This window comes from Indicator indicator, chromosome 40 (assembly GCF_027791375.1).
Source record: "Indicator indicator isolate 239-I01 chromosome 40, UM_Iind_1.1, whole genome shotgun sequence".
Taxonomy (NCBI): Eukaryota; Metazoa; Chordata; class Aves; order Piciformes; family Indicatoridae; genus Indicator; species Indicator indicator.
Window position 1 is genome coordinate 29,859 of NC_072049.1, and position 17,692 is coordinate 47,550.

The 17,692-nt window shown below is 62.5% G+C and overlaps 1 protein-coding gene across 1 annotated transcript in view; it reads right to left on the minus strand.

Moving 5' to 3' along the window:
• SETDB1 (SET domain bifurcated histone lysine methyltransferase 1) overlaps positions 1 to 17,692 on the minus strand; it is a 42,551-nt gene that overhangs the window by 1,879 nt on the left and 22,980 nt on the right. The window contains 8 exon segments of the mRNA XM_054397018.1: positions 2,435 to 2,640; positions 4,345 to 4,507; positions 5,165 to 5,297; positions 5,566 to 5,594; positions 6,528 to 7,051; positions 9,789 to 9,958; positions 12,612 to 12,728; positions 15,703 to 16,396. Coding sequence (XP_054252993.1) covers positions 2,435 to 2,640; positions 4,345 to 4,507; positions 5,165 to 5,297; positions 5,566 to 5,594; positions 6,528 to 7,051; positions 9,789 to 9,958; positions 12,612 to 12,728; positions 15,703 to 16,396 — 2,036 coding nt within the window.

A 17,692-nucleotide genomic window follows, 5' to 3' on the forward strand; every position in this document is an offset into this window, starting at 1 on the left:
GAAGAGAGGGAGAGGAGGAAGAGAGGGAGAGGAGGAAGAGAGGGAGAGGAGGAAGAGAGGGAGAGGAGGAAGAGGGGGTGAGGAGGAAGAGGGGGTGAGGAGGAAGAGGGGGAGAGGAGGAAGAGAGGGAGAGGAGGAAGAGAGGGAGAGGAGGAAGAGAGGGAGAGGAGGAAGAGAGGGAGAGGAGGAAGAGGGGGAGAGGAGGAAGAGGGGGAGAGGAGGAAGAGGGGGTGAGGAGGAAGAGGGGGAGAGGAGGAAGAGGGGGAGAGGAGGAAGAGGGGGAGAGGAGGAAGAGAGGGAGAGGAGGAAGAGAGGGAGAGGAGGAAGGGGGGGTGAGGAGGAAGGGGGGGGTGAGGAGGAAGGGGGGGGTGAGGAGGAAGGGGGGGGTGAGGAGGAAGAGGGGGTGAGGAGGAAGAGGGGGAGAGGAGGAAGAGGGGGAGAGGAGGAAGAGGGGGAGAGGAGGAAGAGGGGGAGAGGAGGAAGAGGGGGAGAGGAGGAAGAGGGGGAGAGGAGGAAGAGGGGGAGAGGAGGAAGAGGGGGAGAGGAGGAAGAGGGGGAGAGGAGGAAGAGGGGGAGAGGAGGAAGAGGGGGAGAGGAGGAAGAGGGGGAGAGGAGGAAGAGGGGGAGAGGAGGAAGAGGGGGAGAGGAGGAAGAGGGGGAGAGGAGGTAGAGGGGGAGAGGAGGTAGAGGGGGAGAGGAGGAAGAGGGGGTGAGGAGGAAGAGGGGGTGAGGAGGAAGAGGGGGTGAGGAGGAAGGGGCAGCTCGGGGGGGCAGCAGGGCAGGGGGGCAGCAGGGCTCGGGGGGCAGCAGGGCTCGGGGGGGGGCAGGGCTCGGGGTGCAGGGCAGGGGGGCAGCAGGGCAGGGGGGAGCAGGGCTCGGGGGGCAGCAGGGCAGGGGGGAAGCAGGGCAGGGGGCAGCAGGGCAGGGGGGAAGCAGGGCTCGGGGGGCAGCAGGGCAGGGGGGCTGCAGGGCTCGGGGGGCAGCAGGGCAGGGGGGCTGCAGGGCGGGGGGGGCAGCAGGGCAGGGGGGAGCAGGGCTCGGGGGGCAGCAGGGCAGGGGGGAAGCAGGGCAGGGGGCAGCAGGGCAGGGGGGAAGCAGGGCTCGGGGGGCAGCAGGGCAGGGGGGCTGCAGGGTGCGGGGGGCAGCAGGGCAGGGGGCTGCAGGGCTGAGCGCCTGAGCTCCGGCAGCAGCAGGGCTGGACCCTGCCGGCGCCAAACGCAGCCCGGATCAAGAGGAAGCTTTTCCCGATTCGTCCAGCAGGAGCCTGCCGGAGCAGGACTCCTTCCCGGCTCCCTCCTCCCCTGCCTGCGCCGCCAGGGGTGAGTCATAAGATCCACCACAGCCTGCGGAGGTGAGCGGCTGGAAGGACTGAGCCACCCTGCATGGCCCTGGGCTCGTCCCCAGGAGCCTCCCTGCCTGCTCCTCTCTCCCTGCCCCTCCCTCCCTGCTCCTCTCTCCCTGCCCCTCCCTCCCTGCTCCTCTCCCTTCCCCTCCCAGCTCCTCTCCCTTCCCCTCCCTGCTCCTCTCTCCCTTCCCCTCCCTGCTCCTCTCTCCCAGCTCCTCTCCCTATTTTTGTGTTGTTTTTTTTTTTTTCCTTTCTGTGTTTATCCAGTCCTGGACTCAACAGAATCCTTCGGGTTGGAAAAGAACTTGAAGGTCATGGAGTGCAGGCAGGACCTAACTCACCCAAGCCTGGTGCTGAATCGAGTCCTGGGGAGCACCAGGCAGAGCCACCCCAAAGCATAGAGTCCCAGACTGGGTTGGGTTGGGAGGGAGCTCAAAGCTCAGCCAGCTCCAAGCCCCTGCCATGCCCAGGGACACCTCCCCCCAGCCCAGCTTGCTCAAGGCCTCATCCAGCCTGGTCCTGAACACCTCCAGGGAGGGGACAGCCACAGCCTCCCTGGGCAACCTGTGCCAGGCTCTCCCCAGCCTCACTCTCAACAGTTTTTTCCTCCTCTCCATTCTCAACCTCCCCTCTCCCAGCTCAAAGCCATTGTCCCTTGGCCTGGCACTCCCAGCCCTTGTCCCAAGTCCCTCCCCAGCTCTCCTGGAGCCTCTTCAGCTCCTGGAAGTTTGCTCTGAGCTCTCCCTGGAGCCTTCTCTTCTCCAGCCTCAACAGCCCCAACCCTCCCAGCCTGTCCCCACAGGGGAGGTTCTCCATCCTCTGCTCCTCTTGGTGACCTCCTCTCCAGGCTCAACAGCCCCAACTGGAAACCCCCTGCTGGAAAGACCTCTTAGGACACATCCAGCTCAAATTCCTCCTTTTCCCCCACCCCCAACTCCCTCAGCAGACACCTTCCACCCTCCCTCCTCCCAGCGCTCCCCTCCGGCTCCTCCCTCCCAGCGCTCTCCTCCCGAGGGCTTTCCACATCCTTCCCTTCCGCCCTGGCTCCCTTCTGGTGGCGCCGGGAGGGGGTCCCTGGGGCGGACTCACGTTGAGGTATCTGCCCAGGTTGCCCTCCAGCTTGGCATCGATGATGTAGCAGGACTCCTCCCCGTCGTAGAACTGCCGCGTGGTCCTGCGCACCGCCTCGGCCCTCTCGCCCCCCGCCAGCCCGCTGGGCTTGATGGCGATGCCGTGGGTGGACTTCAGGGCGAAGCCGCGAGTGGACTTCACTGCCACCTGCCTCTTCATGCCACCTGCCGGCACAGAGGAGCAATCCCTCCTTGCCCACGCCCCCCGCCGGGAGGTGATCTCCCACCCCCCTTTGCCCTCTGCCTCCCGCCCTCGCCCTCGCCCCCGCCCCGAGGCGGAACAAAGCCCTCGGGGAGGCTAAAGAGCAGCCTGGGGAAGGGTGGCCTCGGGGGATCACCCCAGAGAGGCTGGAGACCCACCAGGGGGACCCTCAAATCAGAGCCTGGAGACCCACCAGGGGGACCCTCAAATCAGAGCACAGAGACCCACCAGGGGAACCCTCAAATCAGAGCACAGAGTCCCACCAGGGGAACCCTCAAATGAGAGCACAGAGTCCCACCAGGGGAACCCTCAAATCAGAGCAGAGAGTCCCACCAGGGGGACCCTCAAATCAGAGCAGAGAGACCTACCAGGGGGACCCTCAAATCAGAGCCTGGAGACCCACCAGGGGGACCCTCAAATCAGAGCAGAGAGTCCCACCAGGGGGACCCTCAAATCAGAGCACAGAGACCTACCAGGGGAACCCTCAAGTCAGAGCCTGGAGCCCCACCAGGGGAACCCTCAAGTCACTTTCATAGAATCCTCAAATGGTTTGGGCTGGGAGGGAGCTCCAAGCTCAGCCAGCTCCAACCCCCTGCCATGCCCAGGGACACCTCCCCCTAGCCCAGGCTGCTCCAGGCCTCATCCAGCCTGGCCTGGAACACCTCCAGGGAGGGAGCAGCCACAGGACACATCATGCAGCCCCTCCTGGTGGCTTCTGGCCCAGATTCCTTGCTGTCCATTTGTCCCTTCTTCCCCTCCCACTGCTGTCCTCACCTGACCCAGATGAAGGCTTTGCATTCTCTTCCTCACCTGACCATCTGAAAGCTTCTTCTCACCCCTGTTCTCACCTGACCCAGCCAAAAGGTTCTTCTCATCCCCTTCCTCACCTCACCTAGATGAAGACTTCTTCTCATCCTCTTCCTCACCTCACCCAGCTGAAGGCTTCTTCTCATCCTCTTCCTCACCTCACCCAGCTGAAAGCTTCTTCTCATCCTCTTCCTCACCTCACCCAGCTGAAAGCTTCTTCTCATCCTCTTCCTCACCTCACCCAGCTGAAAGCTTCTTCTCATCCTCTTCCTCACCTCACCCAGCTGAAAGCTTCTTCTCATCCTCTTCCTCACCTGACCCAGCTGAAGGCTTCTTCTCATCCTCTTCCTCACCTGAACCAGCTGAAGGCTTCTTCTCATCCCCTTCCTCACCTCACCCAGATGAAGGCTTCTTCTTACCTCCTTCCTCACCTCACCCAGATGAAGGCTTCTTCTCATCTCCTTCCTCACCTGACCCAGCTGAAAGCTTCTTCTCATCCTCTTCCTCACCTCACCCAGCTGAAGGCTTCTTCTCATCTGCTTCCTCACCTGACTCAGCTGAAAGCTTCTTCTCATCCTCTTCCTCACCTCACCCAGCTGAAGGCTTCTTCTCATCTGCTTCCTCACCTCACCCAGCTGAAGGCTTCTTCTCATCTGCTTCCTCACCTCACCCAGCTGAAGGCTTCTTCTCATCTGCTTCCTCACCTGACTCAGCTGAAAGCTTCTTCTCATCCTCTTCCTCACCTCACCCAGCTGAAGGCTTCTTCTCATCTCCTTCCTCACCTGACCCAGCTGAAAGCTTCTTCTCATCCCCTTCCTCACCTCACCCAGCTGAAGGCTTCTTCTTACCTCCTTCCTCACCTGACCCAGCTGAAGGCTTCTTCTCATCCCCCTCCTCCTCCTCAGAGCCAGAGGAGATGGTCTGGATGTCGTCGCTGTCGTTGGTGGTGCCCTGGGGCTGCCCTGCTGCCCCCTGCCCGTTCTCCCCCTCGCTGTCTGTGCTGCTGGACAGGGTCAGAATGTCCTGCAGAGAGCCAAGAACAGCTCCTGGGCTCTGCAGGGCTCTGCAGGGCTCCCCCTTTTGTGTCCTCCCCCTACCCTCCCTGGAGGGCTTTGCTGTCTTCTAGCAGAGGATCTCTGAGCTCTCAGAGGCCCTTTGGAAGTGGCTCAGGCAGGAGGACATCACAGCCACAACCCCACAGCATGGCCTGGGCTGGAAGGGACCTCAGAGATCATCCACTGCGAGCTCCCTGCCTGGGGGGGACCCTTGGGGGATGCTGGGAGGGATTCTGGGGGGATGCTGGAGGGGATGCTAGGGGAATGCTGGGGGGCATGCTAGGGGGATGTTGGGGGGATGCTGGGGGGGAGGACACTGGGGTGGGATCCTGGGGGAAGCTGTGGGGGACACTTGGGGGATGCTCGGGGGAGGACCCTGGAAGGATGGTGTGGGACTGCTGGGGGGCAGGGGCAGGCCCTGGAAGGCAGGGGCAGGGCTGTACCTGGGTGCAGGGGGGCAGGGGCAGGGGCTGGGGGGCAGGGGCAGGGCTGTACCTGGGTGCAGGGGGGCAGGGGCAGGGGCTGGGGGGCAGGGGCAGGGCTGTACCTGGGTGCTGGGGGGCAGGGGCAGGGCTGTACCTGGGTGCCAGGGGGCAGGCCCTGGGTGCCAGGGGCAGGGCTGTACCTGGGTGCCAGGGGGCAGGGGCAGGCTGTGGCGCCGGCTCTGCAGCAGGGCTGTCTTGCTCAGAGGCCGCTGCACCCCTTCCAGCTTGGGGGGGCAGGGGTTGTAGCCATACATCCTGCCCAGCTCGCTCAGCCTGGGGGGGAAGGACAGCAGCAGGTCACAGCAGCACCTCCCTCCTCGTGGGGTGGCCCCAGGGCAAGGTAGAGACACAGGGGGCAAGCCCAGGGGGGCATGGCCAAGTGGTTGAGGGGCTGGAGGGCAGGGCAGGGGCAGCTCTGGAGCTGCAGAGATTCATTCCCAGACGGTTTTGGAAAAGACAAAAAAAACCCAAACAAACAAACAAACAAACAAACAAAAAAAAAACCACACCAGTGGGAAAAGGACAGTTTCAGGAGCCTTACCCAGGAATTTTGACTGTATCCTCAGGTTCCTGCCACGGGGAGAAGCACAAGAGGTTAAAATCAGAGACTGGGTTGGGTTGGGAGGGAGCTCAAAGCTCAGCCAGCTCCAAGCCCCTGCCATGCCCAGGGACACCTCCCCCAGCCCAGCCTGCTCAAGGCCTCATCCAGCCTGGTCCTGAGCACCTCCAGGGAGGGAGCAGCCACAGCCTCCCTGGGCAACCTGTGCCAGGCTCTCCCCAGCCTCACTCTCAACAATTTCTTTTTCCTCTCCACTCTCAATCTCCTCTCTCCCAGCTCAAAGCCATCATCCCTCATCCTGGCACTCCCAGCCCTTGTCCCAAGTCCCTCCCCAGCTCTCCTGGAGCTCCTTCAGGCTTTGGAAGGCTGCTCTGAGGTCTCCCTGGAGCCTTCTCCTCTCCAGCCTGAACAGCCCCAACCCTCCCAGCCTGGCCCCACAGGGGAGGTTCTCCATCCTCTGCTCCTCTTGGTGGCCTCCCCTGTCCCCTTGCCAAGACATTCATGGATTCCTGGATTGCTTTGAGTTGGAAGAGACCTTAAAGCTCATCCAGCTCCAACCCCCTGCCATGCCCAGGGATACCTCCCACCAGCCCAGGCTGCTCAAGGCCTCATCCAGCCTGGCCTGGAACACCTCCAGGGAGGGGACAGCTCCCTGGGCAGCCTGTGCCAGGCTCTCCCCACCCTGCTGCTGAAGAACTTCTGATGACCAAAGCTCTCCCAACCCTCCACACCCAGCTCCGAGTCCCCTCGGAGGAGCAGAGCGTGGCCAGGCCACACCTCCCTGCTGTCCCCAGCTGAAGGCAGAGGGGGGGAACAATGCCCCTTCCCCACTCCCCCAGCCCTCCCCTTACCTCTTTCCTCGACACCTTCAGCTCCCCCCCATGCTCAGGCAGGGCAGGGGCAGAGCTTTTCTCCCTCTCTCCCAGCGGCTCCGTTTTGGTGGCTTTGGCCTCGCCGCCTTCGCTCAGCTTGAAGGAGGAGGCACTGTCCTGGTCCTGGAAGCCTTCAGCCATGCTGTTGGAGCTCAACCAGGAGGCCACTTTGTTCTTGGAGGTCTCCTCAGAGACTGGCAGCTTGCAGGGGGCAGCTGCTGGTGCCTCCTCGTGGCTGACCTGCCGGGTGAGGCCGGAGTCCTTGGAGGCCGTCTCCGAGAGGCCGTTCTCCTTCTGGCCCCGCGTCTGGCGCCGCGTGGCGTAGCTCCTCCACACCGAGCTGGTGCTGAAGTCCTCATCCTTGCAGAAGTTGTCATCAGAGCTGTCCTCATTGGACTCCTCCTGCTCCTCAGTGCCTGTGTTCTCCTCCTCGTCGTCCTTCAGGTCCACCCCGCTGCTGTCCGAGGAGGATTTGGCGTCGCTCTCGTAGCCCTCCTTGAAGTTCTCCACGCTCTCGATGTGGTCCAGGTTGGCAAAGTACTCATCCCCCATCTCCAAGCCCTCTTTGTCAGCAAAGTCATCTGTGAGGATCTTCCCTGGGGAGCAGAGGAGGAGGTGTGAGTGATTCCAGCCCCAGAGGTTTACTGGGGGTCCTCCCCCCCGCCAAGGGCTCCCTTGGGAGCACCACCTGCTTCCAGAGCTAACTGCTGCTGAAGCCTGGGGAATGATCAGGCAGCAGAGGTTGGCCCAAGCCAACCTCCTGAAGTTCAACAGGGCCAAGGGCAAGGTCCTGCACCTGGGATGGGGCAATGCCAAGCATAGATCCAGGCTGGGTGGGCTCCAGAGGTCCCTTCCAAGCCCTGCCATTGGGTGACTGTGAGCAGGGCTGCAGGATGTGCTGCACTGGGAGACAGCAGCCAAGCACAGAGCCAGGCTGGCTGAGGAGTGGACTGGGAGCAGCCTGGAGGAGAAGGGTTTGGAGGTGGTGGTTGGTGACAAACTCCCCAGGAGGCAGCACCAGGAAGCAGCAGCCCAGAGCCAGCCCTGAGCTGGGCTGCAGCCAGAGCAGGCAGAGCAGGGAGGGGATTCTGCTCCCTCTGCCCTGCTCAGCCCTCACCTGCAGCACTGCAGCCACCCCTGGGGCCCCCAGCACAAGGAGGGCCTGGAGCTGCTGGAGAGGGCCAGAGGAGGTCACCAAGAGGAGCAGAGGATGGAGAACCTCCCCTGTGGGGCCAGGCTGGGAGGGTTGGGGCTGTTCAGGCTGGAGAAGAGAAGGCTCCAGGGAGACCTCAGAGCAGCCTTGCAGTGCCTGAAGGGCTCCAGGAGAGCTGGGGAGGGACTTGGGACAAGGGCTGGGAGTGCAGGACAGAGGGATGATGGCTTGGAGCTGGGAGAGAGGAGATTGAGAGTGGAGAGGAGGAAGAAATTGTTGAGAGTGAGGCTGGGGAGAGCCTGGCACAGGTTGCCCAGGGAGGCTGTGGCTGCTCCCTCCCTGGAGGTGCTCAGGACCAGGCTGGATGAGGCCTTGAGCAGCCTGGGCTGGGGGGAGGTGTCCCTGGGCATGGCAGGGGCTTGGAGCTGGCTGAGCTTGGAGCTCCCTTCCAACCCAACCCAGTCTGTGAGTCTCTGCTCCCCAGGCCAGAGTGACCTCTGCTCCCCTGAGGGGCTGCAGGCCAGGAGGGCAGCACAGAGGCAGCACGAGGGAGAAGAAAGCAGAGCAGCAGCAGCAGCAGGGGGCTGCTGCCTGTGGTCAGTCTCAGCTCAGAGTTACCACAACCACGTGCTGGGAGTTCTGCTTTTGGGTACTTTGTGCCTGGGTGGCTGTAAACAGGAAGGGGCTGGGTGTGGATTCCCCCTCAGAGTGCAGAAAGGGCACTGGGCTGCTCCTGGTGCTGGTGCTGGTGCTGCAGCATCTCAGTTCAGAGGAGGGCACAGTGAGCAGGAAACCAAAGGGCTGGAAGTTCATCAGCTAAGTTCTCACCCTCCTGCCTCCTCCCCCAAGCAGAGCAAGGGCTTCACCCTGCCCTCTGCTGGGTTTTGTGACAAACAAAGCTCCAAGCCTGCCCTGAGCTGGACTCAACCAGATCCTTCCAACCCTTTGCCTTCCTCCTTGCTCCTCACCCAAAACAAAGCAGGGTTAGGTCTGCCCACAGGTGAGGAGGGGGCTCAAGCAGAGGCTTTCTTCTGGGTTTTTTTTCCTTCTCAGCACCTGTTCCAAAGCCAAGAGGGAGGCTCTGGAGTTGCCAGGGGTGATGGTGAGATCAGGACAGGAGGGGTTTGGCTGCCTGGGTGTGAGATGGGGGCTGGCCTCTTCTCCAAGGAACAAGAGATAGGGATAAGAGGAAACAGCCTCAAGTTGCCCCAGGGGAGGTTCACACTGGCTTGAGGGCTTCAGTTTTGGGGCCCTCACTGCCAGAAAGCCATTGAGGGCTGGAGCAGGGCCAGAGAAGGGCAAGAGAGGTGGGGAAGGGTCTGGAGAAGAGGCTGGGGAGGAGCAGCTGAGGGAGCTGGGGGTGGGGAGGCTGCAGAAGAGGAGGCTGAGGGAGACCTCATTGCTCTCTGCAGCTCCTGAGAGGAGGCTGCAGCCAGGGGGGGTTGGGCTCTGCTCCCAGGGAACAAGGGACAGGACAAGAGGAAATGACCTCAAGTTGCCCCAGGGCAGTTTTAGGTTGGCCATGAGGAACAATTTCTTCCCCTTGAGGTTTGTCCAGGCCTGGCCCAGGCTGCCCAGGGAGGCAGTGGTGGAGTCCCCATCCCTGGAGGGGTTCCAAAGCCCTGGAGCTGTGGTGCTGAGGGCCAGGGGTTTGTGGTGCCCTGGGGCAGTGCTGGGTTCATGGCTGGCCTGGATGAGCAGAGGGCTGAAGCACCTCTCCTGTGAGGGCAGCCTGAGAGAGTTGGGGTTGTGCAGGGTGGAGAGGAGAAGGCTCCCAGGAGACCTTCTTGTGGCCTTGCAGCATCTGAAGGGGGCTCCAGGAAAGCTGGGAGGGACTGCTGAGGGTGTCAGGGAGGGATAGGACTGGGGGGATGGAGCAAAGCTGGAAGTGGGGAGACTCAGATTGGGTGTTAGGAAGAAATTCTTCCCCATGAGGGTGGTGAGAGCCTGGCAGAGGTTGCCCAGGGAGGTGGTGGAAGCCTCACCCCTGGAGGTTTTTGCAGCCAGGCTGGAGGTGGCTGTGAGCAACCTGCTGTGGTGTGAGGTGTCCCTGCCCATGGCAGGGGGGTTGGGACTGGCTGAGCCTTGGGGTCCCTTCCAACCCAGACCACTCCATGATCTGGAAAGGCCTTTCCCCAGCATCAACTCCCCTTGCTCCAGGGGGCAGGGGCAGGCCCTACCTGCATAGATGCAGACGAAGGAGCCCTTGGCAATGTCATCCAGGCAGCGAATTCCCCAGCCCTTGTTCTGGGTCTTGAAGAGCTGCAGCCGGACCTGGAGGCCATGCTGCACCAGGCGGTTGGTGCACATGTTGATGTTGCACTTGCACCTCTTGTTGCACTCATAAACCCTGCAAGAAGAGGAGGAGCTGACAGCCTGGACCCCCCCTGAGGCGAGGCTGGACCCCCCCTCAGGCAAGGGTCAACCCTCCCTGAGGTGAGGCTGGACCCATCCTGAGGCAGGGCTGGACCCTCCCTGAGGCAGGGCTGGACCCCCCCTGAGGCAGGGCTGGACCCCCCCTGAAGTGAGGATGGACCCCCCCTGAAGTGAGGATGGACCCCCCTGAAGTGAGAATGGACCCCCCCTGAAGTGAGGATGGACCCCCCCTGAAGTGAGGATGGACCCCCCTGAAGTGAGAATGGACCCCCCTGAAGTGAGAATGGACCCCCCCTGAAGTGAGGATGGACCCCCCTGAAGTGAGGATGGACCCCCCTGAAGTGAGGATGGACCCCCCCTGTAGTGAGGATGGACCCCCCCTGAAGTGAGGATGGACCCCCCTGAAGTGAGGATGGACCCCCCCTGAGGCAGGGCTGGACCCCCCCTGAGGCAGGGCTGGACCCCCCCTGAAGTGAGGATGGACTTCCCCTGAGGCAGGGCTGGACCCCCGCTGAGGCAGGGCTGGACCCTCCCTGAGGCGAGGCTGGACCCCCCCTGAGGCGAGGCTGGACCCCCCCTGAGGCAGGGCTGGACCCCCCCTGAGGCAGGGCTGGACCCCCCCTGAGGCGAGGCTGGACCCCCCCTGAGGCAGGGCTGGACCCCCCTGAGGCAGGGCTGGACCCCCCTGAGGCGAGGCTGGACCCCCCTGAGGCAGGGCTGGCCCCCCCCTGAGGCAGGGCTGGACCCTCCCTGAGGCAGGGCTGGACCCCCCCTGAGGCAGGGCTGGACCCCCCCTGAGGCAGGGCTGGACACCCCCTGAGGTGAGGCTGGACCCCCCCTGAGGCAGGGCTGGACCCCCCCTGAGGCAGGGCTGGACCCTCCCTGAGGCAGGGCTGGACCCCCCCTGAGGTGAGGCTGGACCCTCCCTGAGGCAGGGCTGGACCCCCCCCTGAGGCGAGGCTGGACCCCCCCCTGAGGCAGGGCTGGACCCCCCTGAGGCGAGGCTGGACCCCCCCTGAGGCAGGGCTGAACCCCCCCTGAGGTGAGGCTGGACCCTCCCTGAGGCAGGGCTGGACCCCCCCTGAGGCAGGGCTGGACCCCCCCTGAAGTGAGGATGGACCCCCCCTGAAGTGAGGATGGACCCCCCTGAAGTGAGAATGGACCCCCCCTGAAGTGAGAATGGACCCCCCTTGAAGTGAGGATGGACCCCCCTGAAGTGAGGATGGACTTCCCCTGAGGCAGGGCTGGACCCCCGCTGAGGCAGGGCTGGATCCCCCCTGAGGCGAGGCTGGACCCCCCCCGAGGCGAGGCTGGACCCCCCCTGAGGCAGGGCTGGACCCCCCCTGAGGCAGGGCTGGACCCCCCCTGAGGCAGGGCTGGACACCCCCTGAGGCAGGGCTGGACCCCCCCTGAGGCAGGGCTGGACCCCCCCAGGCAGGGAGTGGTGAAATTCATCATGTGAAAAACAAAACCAACAACAAAGGTCTGGTGGAAAGGGAATGGAGCTGAGCAGAGCAGGGAATGATTCTGCTCATGGAGATCCCTCAGGCAGAGGGCTCCTGGAGAGGGGCTGGGGGCTCCTGGAGAGGGGCTGGGGGCTCCCGGAGAGGGGCTGGGGGCTCCTGAGGAGAGGCCAGTGGAGACTAGAAGGATCTGGGAATTCCTCTGCCTCTGCTTATCTCTGCTGCCCTTAATTGCTTGGGACACATGGGGAGGGTCAGCAGGGATGGGGGCTGGAAGGGTTGGAACCCAGCCCTTGGTTGTTGGGTGTGAAACCCACCCTGGGCCCTGAGAAAGATCCAGCAGGGCTTGGGGTGGCACAGCTGAGTTTGGGAAGGAATCAGTTTCAAAGTGGAAGACTCTGGAGAAGGGGCTGGGAAGGCTGGAGGCCAGCAAGGAGCCCCCATGGGCAAGGAGCCCCCAAGGGTGTGCTGGGGGCAGTCAGCAGAGTGTGGGCAGCAGGGCAAGGGAGGTTCTGCTGCCCCTCTGCTGTGCTGTGCTGTGCCCTGCTGAGGACCCCTGTGGAGTGCTGGGGCCAGTGCTGGGCTCCCCCCAGTTGCAGAGGGCCTGGGAGCTCCTGGAGAGAGTGCAGGGGAGGCTGGGAAGCTGCTGAGGGGCCTGGAGCAGCTGTGTGAGGAGCAAAGGCTGAGAGGCTGCAGAAGAGCAGCCCCAGAGGGGAGCTGCTGAGTGCTGAGCAAGAGCTGAAGGGGCTGTGGGGGGCAAGAGGCTGGGGCTGGCATCTGCTGAGTGGTGCCAAGGGGCAAGGGGCAGAGAGTGGAGGGCAGGAGGTTGGAGCTGAGCAGGAGGAGAAAGTTGTTTGGGGTGAGGCTGCTGGAGGCCTGGAGCAGGCTGCCCAGAGAGGTTGTGGAGTCTCCTGGTGTGGAGAGCTTCCAACCCCCCCTGGGCACTGTGCTGCTGGGCACAGCTGGGGGTGCCCTGCTGGAGCAGGGGGGTTGGAGGAGATGATCTCCAGAGCTCCCTTCCCAACTCCTCCATCCTGGGAACTGTGATCCTGGCCCAGAGGTGAGCAGATGAATTAAGAGCAGAGGCAGCTCTGCTCAAGGGCTCCTCTGGCAGCATCAGAGGCTGGGTTGTGGGGTTGAAGGAGGAGAGGTCTCCCTGCTTACCCTGTTGGCAGACACTCCTCCAGCCTCTTGTGCTGGTATCCTGAGTTGGGGTTGATTTGCCCTCCTGGGGTGCAGCCACTGGCCTGCACTGTCAGCTGGTGGCAGGCACACTTGGATCTGCAGGACAGAAAAACCCAAGCCCAGCCCCTGGGGTTAGTTTGGCACTGCAGAGATGGACACAGAGAGCTTGAGGGCTTCAGTTTTGGGCTCCTCACTTCAGGAAGGACATTGAGGGGCTGGAGCAGGGCAGAGAAGGGCAAGAGAGGTGGGGAAGGGTCTGGAGAAGAGGCTGGGGAGGAGCAGCTGAGGGAGCTGGGGGTGGGGAGGCTGCAGAAGAGGAGGCTGAGGGAGACCTCATTGCTCTCTGCAGCTCCTGAGAGGAGGCTGCAGCCAGGGAGGAGTTGGGCTCCCAAGGTACAAGGGACAGGAGCAGAGGAGATGGCCTCAAGCTGCCCCAGGGCAGGTTCAGGGTGTCCATGAGGACCAATTTCTGGCCCTTGAAGTTTGTCCAGGCCTGGCCCAGGCTGCCCAGGAGAGTGGTGGAGTCCCCATCCCCGGAGGGGTTCCCAAGCCCTGGAGCTGTGGTGCTGAGGGCCATGGCTTGGTGGTGCCCTGGGGCAGTGCTGGGTTCATGCTTGGGCTCCATGACCTCCAAGCTCTCCTCCAGCCCAAACCATTCCCTCCCTCCCTGACTGTCCTCTGCTGGCAATGCCCTGGGCAGTGCTGGGTTAAGATCTGAGCTCCACCACATGCCAGGCCTCTTGCAACCACAGGGGTTTGATGGGTGGACCACGAGATGGATAAAGAATTGGTTTGATGGCTGCACCCCAAGAGTGGCTGTCAATGGCTCCATGTCCCAGTGGAGGCCAGGGACAAGTGGAGTCCCTCAGGGATCAGTCCTGGGACCAGGCTTGTTCAGCATCTTTGTCTGTGCCATGGACATGGCACTGAGTCCACCCTCAGCAGGTTTGCTGATGGCACCAAGGGAAGGGATCCATCCAGAGGGACCTGGAGAGGCTGGAGGGAAGGGATCCATCCAGAGGGACCTGGAGAGGCTGGAGGGAAGGGATCCATCCAGAGGGACCTGGGCAGGCTGGAGGGAAGGGATCCATCCAGAGGGACCTGGAGAGGCTGGAGGGAAGGGATCCAGCCAGAGGGACCTGGGCAGGCTGGAGGGAAGGGATCCATCCAGAGGGACCTGGACAGGCTGGAGGGAAGGGATCCATCCAGAGGGACCTGGACAGGCTGGAGGGAAGGGATCCATCCAGAGGGACCTGGACAGGCTGGAGGGAAGGGATCCATCCAGAGGGACCTGGGCAGGCTGGAGGGAAGGGATCCATCCAGAGGGACCTGCACAGGCTGGAGGGAAGGGATCCATCCAGAGGGACCTGGAGAGGCTGGAGGGAAGGGATCCATCCAGAGGGACCTGGAGAGGCTGGAGGGAAGGGATCCATCCAGAGGGACCTGGGCAGGGTGGAGGGAAGGGATCCATCCAGAGGGACCTGGGCAGGGTGGAGGGAAGGGATCCATCCAGAGGGACCTGGAGAGGCTGGAGGGAAGGGATCCATCCAGAGGGGCCTGGGCAGGCTGCAGAGCTGGCCCCAAGCCAACCTCAGGAGGTTCAACAAGGCCAAGGGCAAGGTCCTGCAGCTGGCTCAGGGCAATCCCAAGCACTGCTACAGGCTGGGCAGGGAGTGGCTGGAGAGCAGCCCTGGAGAAAAGGCCTTGGGGGTGCTGGGGGAGGAGAAGCTCAACAGGAGCCCCCAGGGAGCACTTGCAGCCCAGAGAGCCAAGCAGAGCCTGGGCTGCAGCAGGAGAAGTGTGGCCAGAGGGGAGGGAGGAGATTCTCCTCCTCTGCTCCACTCTGCTGAGACCACTCCTGGAGCTCTGTGTCCAGTTCTGGAGCCTCTGTTCCAGGAGGGATCTGGAGGTGCTGGAAGGTGTCCAGAGAAGGAGCACGAGGAGGAGCAGAGGGCTGGAGCTGCTCTGCTCTGGAGACAGCCTGAGAGTTGGGATTGTGCAGTCTGGAGAGGAGAAGGCTCCCAGGAGACCTATTTGTGGCCTTCCAGTATCTGAAGGGGGCTACAGGAAAGCTGGGGAGGGACTTTTTAGGATATCAGAGAGAGACAGGACTGGGGGGAATGGAACAAAGCTGGAAGTGGGGAGATTCAGGCTGGACATAAGGAAGAAGTTCTTCCCCATGAGAGTGGTGAGAGCCTGGAATGGGTTGTCCAGGGAGGTGGTTGAGGCTCCATCCCTGGAGGTGTTTGCAGCCAGGCTGGATGAGGCTCTGGCCAGCCTGATCCAGTGTGAGGTGTCCCTGCCCATGGCAGGGGGGTTGGCACTGGCTGAGCCTTGTGGTCCCTTCCAACCCTAACTGGTTCTATGATAACCAATCTGATTCTACAACTCCACAACTTTGGGACGGGGAAGAGGGGAGGGGGAGTGGTGGTGTCAACCCTACAACCCCCCAGGGGCACATCCTCCTGGTGGGGTTGGGGGTGTTCACAGGATCAGAGGATGTCAGGGGTTGGAAGGGACCCAAAGAGACCATCCAGAGTCCAACCCCACTGCCAGAGCAGGGCCATACAATCCAGCTCAGGTCACAGAGGAAGGCATCCAGACAGGCCTTGAAAGTCTCCAGAGCCTTCTTCCTAAGGTCTCATCTCAATCTCCACTCCTCTAGCTTGGATCCATTCCCCCTACTCCTATCACTAAAAAGTCCCTCCCCAATGCCCAGCCTGAGTCAATCCCCAGCTCTCTGAGCTTGCTTGAAGCTGCTCCACAGTGGCTTTGGTTCTGTCATGGAATCACAGAACTGTGAAGGTTGGAAGAGACCTTTGAGAACACTCCAAGCACTCCCCTGGAGCTCACAATGCCACCACTGCTGCTCAGCCACTGCCCCTAACCTCTCTGGGCAGCCTGTGCCAGCGCTCTGTGACCCTTCCAGTAAAGAACTTCCCCCTTGTGTGGAGGTGGAACCTCTTGTGCTGCAGCTTACATCCCTTGCTCCTTGGCGGTGCTTTGCTCCCCAGCGCTGCCAAGCGTCGCCCCCACCCCCTGCGCGCCCCCAGCTCCCGCTGCCACCTACTTGTCCCTGCAGCCATCTTTACAGTCACAGCCCACCAGGAACTCCCAGCTGGTGTTGATGTAAACCCCTTTGCCAGGGATCCTCTCCTTGCTGTATGCCACCTGGGGAGGGGGAGTGCTGTCGATCTCGTTGACGCAGGACAGGGGCACATCCTCCTTGCCCTTGGTGATGTCGGCGATGTAGTAGTAAGGTTTGTAGGGCTGGAACTTGCGATCCACCAGCACGTAAGGGTCCAGGCAGAACATCTCCAGGAAGAGGAAGTCACAGTCTGTCTCGAACAGGTACCTCTCGATCTCCTGCATGGTCCTCAGGCAGAGCCCACAGGGGGTCTTGTAGAGGACGTGGAAGCCCAGCTTGCGGTTGAGGCGGCGCCGGGCGGTCATGCGGCGGAAGTCGTAGAGCAGGGGAATGAGCAGAGGGTTCCTGCTGCGGTACTGCTCGGCCCGCAGGGGCCTCACCCTGGCCAGGCAGCTGTAGCTGCAGACGTGGGGCAGGTAGAAAAGCTTCTCCAGAGGGGCTCGGTAAGAGGGTTCCGTGGGGACCCTGTCCAGCATGCCCTGGAAGGGCTGAGGCGCGGCGGCGGTGGCGGCGGTCACGCCGCTGAGGGAGAGGTTGCTGGAGAGGCTGCTGGAGAGAGGGGAAGGACACAAGAGGTGAGTGGGGTTGGAGGGGAGAGAGGGTTGGAGCTGCTCTGCTATGAGGAGAGGCTGAGAGAATGACAGAATCACTGAGGATCTCAGAATCAGAGAAGCACAGGGCCACAGCCAGCAGCACAGAGCCACAGCCAGCAGCACAGAGCCACAGCCAGCAGCACAGGGCCACAGCCAGCAGCACAGAGCCACAGCCAGCAGCACAGAGCCACAGCCAGCAGCACAGGGACACAGCCAGCAGCACAGGGACACAGCCAGCAGCACAGAGCCACAGCCAGCAGCACAGAGCCACAGTCAGCAGCACAGGGACACAGCCAGCAGCACAGGGACACAGCCAGCAGCACAGGGACACAGCCAGCAGCACAGGGACACGGCCAGCAGCACAGGGCCACGGCCAGCAGCACAGGGACACAGTCAGCAGCACAGGGACACAGCCAGCAGCACAGGGCCACGGCCAGCAGCACAGGGACACAGCCAGCAGCACAGGGCCACGGCCAGCAGCACAGGGCCACGGACAGCAGCACAGGGCCACAGCCAGCAGCACAGGGCCACAGCCAGCAGCACAGGGACACAGCCAGCAGCACAGGGACACAGCCAGCAGCACAGGGACACAGCCAGCAGCACAGGGACACAGCCAGCAGCACAGGGACACAGCCAGCAGCACAGGGACACAGACACACAGACAGCACAGGGACACAGACACACAGACAGCACAGGGACACAGACACACAGACAGCACAGGGCCACGGCCAGCAGCACAGGGCCACGGCCAGCAGCACAGGGCCACGGCCAGCAGCACAGGGCCACGGCCAGCAGCACAGGGCCACAGCCAGCAGCACAGGGCCACAGCCAGCAGCACAGAGCCACAGCCAGCAGCACAGGGCCACAGCCAGCAGCACAGGGCCACAGCCAGCAGCACAGGGCCACAGCCAGCAGCACAGGGACACAGCCAGCAGCACAGGGACACAGCCAGCAGCACAGGGACACAGCCAGCAGCACAGGGACACAGACAGCAGCACAGGGACACAGAACCCTTCCAACCCAACCTATGAACCTTTAAGGTCCTTTCCAACCCAATCTGTGAACCTTTAAGGTCCCTTCCAACCCAACCTAATAACCTTTAAGGTCACTTCCAACCCAACCTAATAACCTTTAAGGTCACTTCCAACCCAACCTAGGAACCTTTTAAGGTCCCTTCCAACCCAATCTGTGAACCTTTTAAGGTCCTTTCCAACCCAATCTGTGAACCTTTAAGGTCCCTTCCAACCCAACCTAATAACCTTTAAGGTCACTTCCAACCCAACCTAATAACCTTTAAGGTCACTTCCAACCCAACCTAG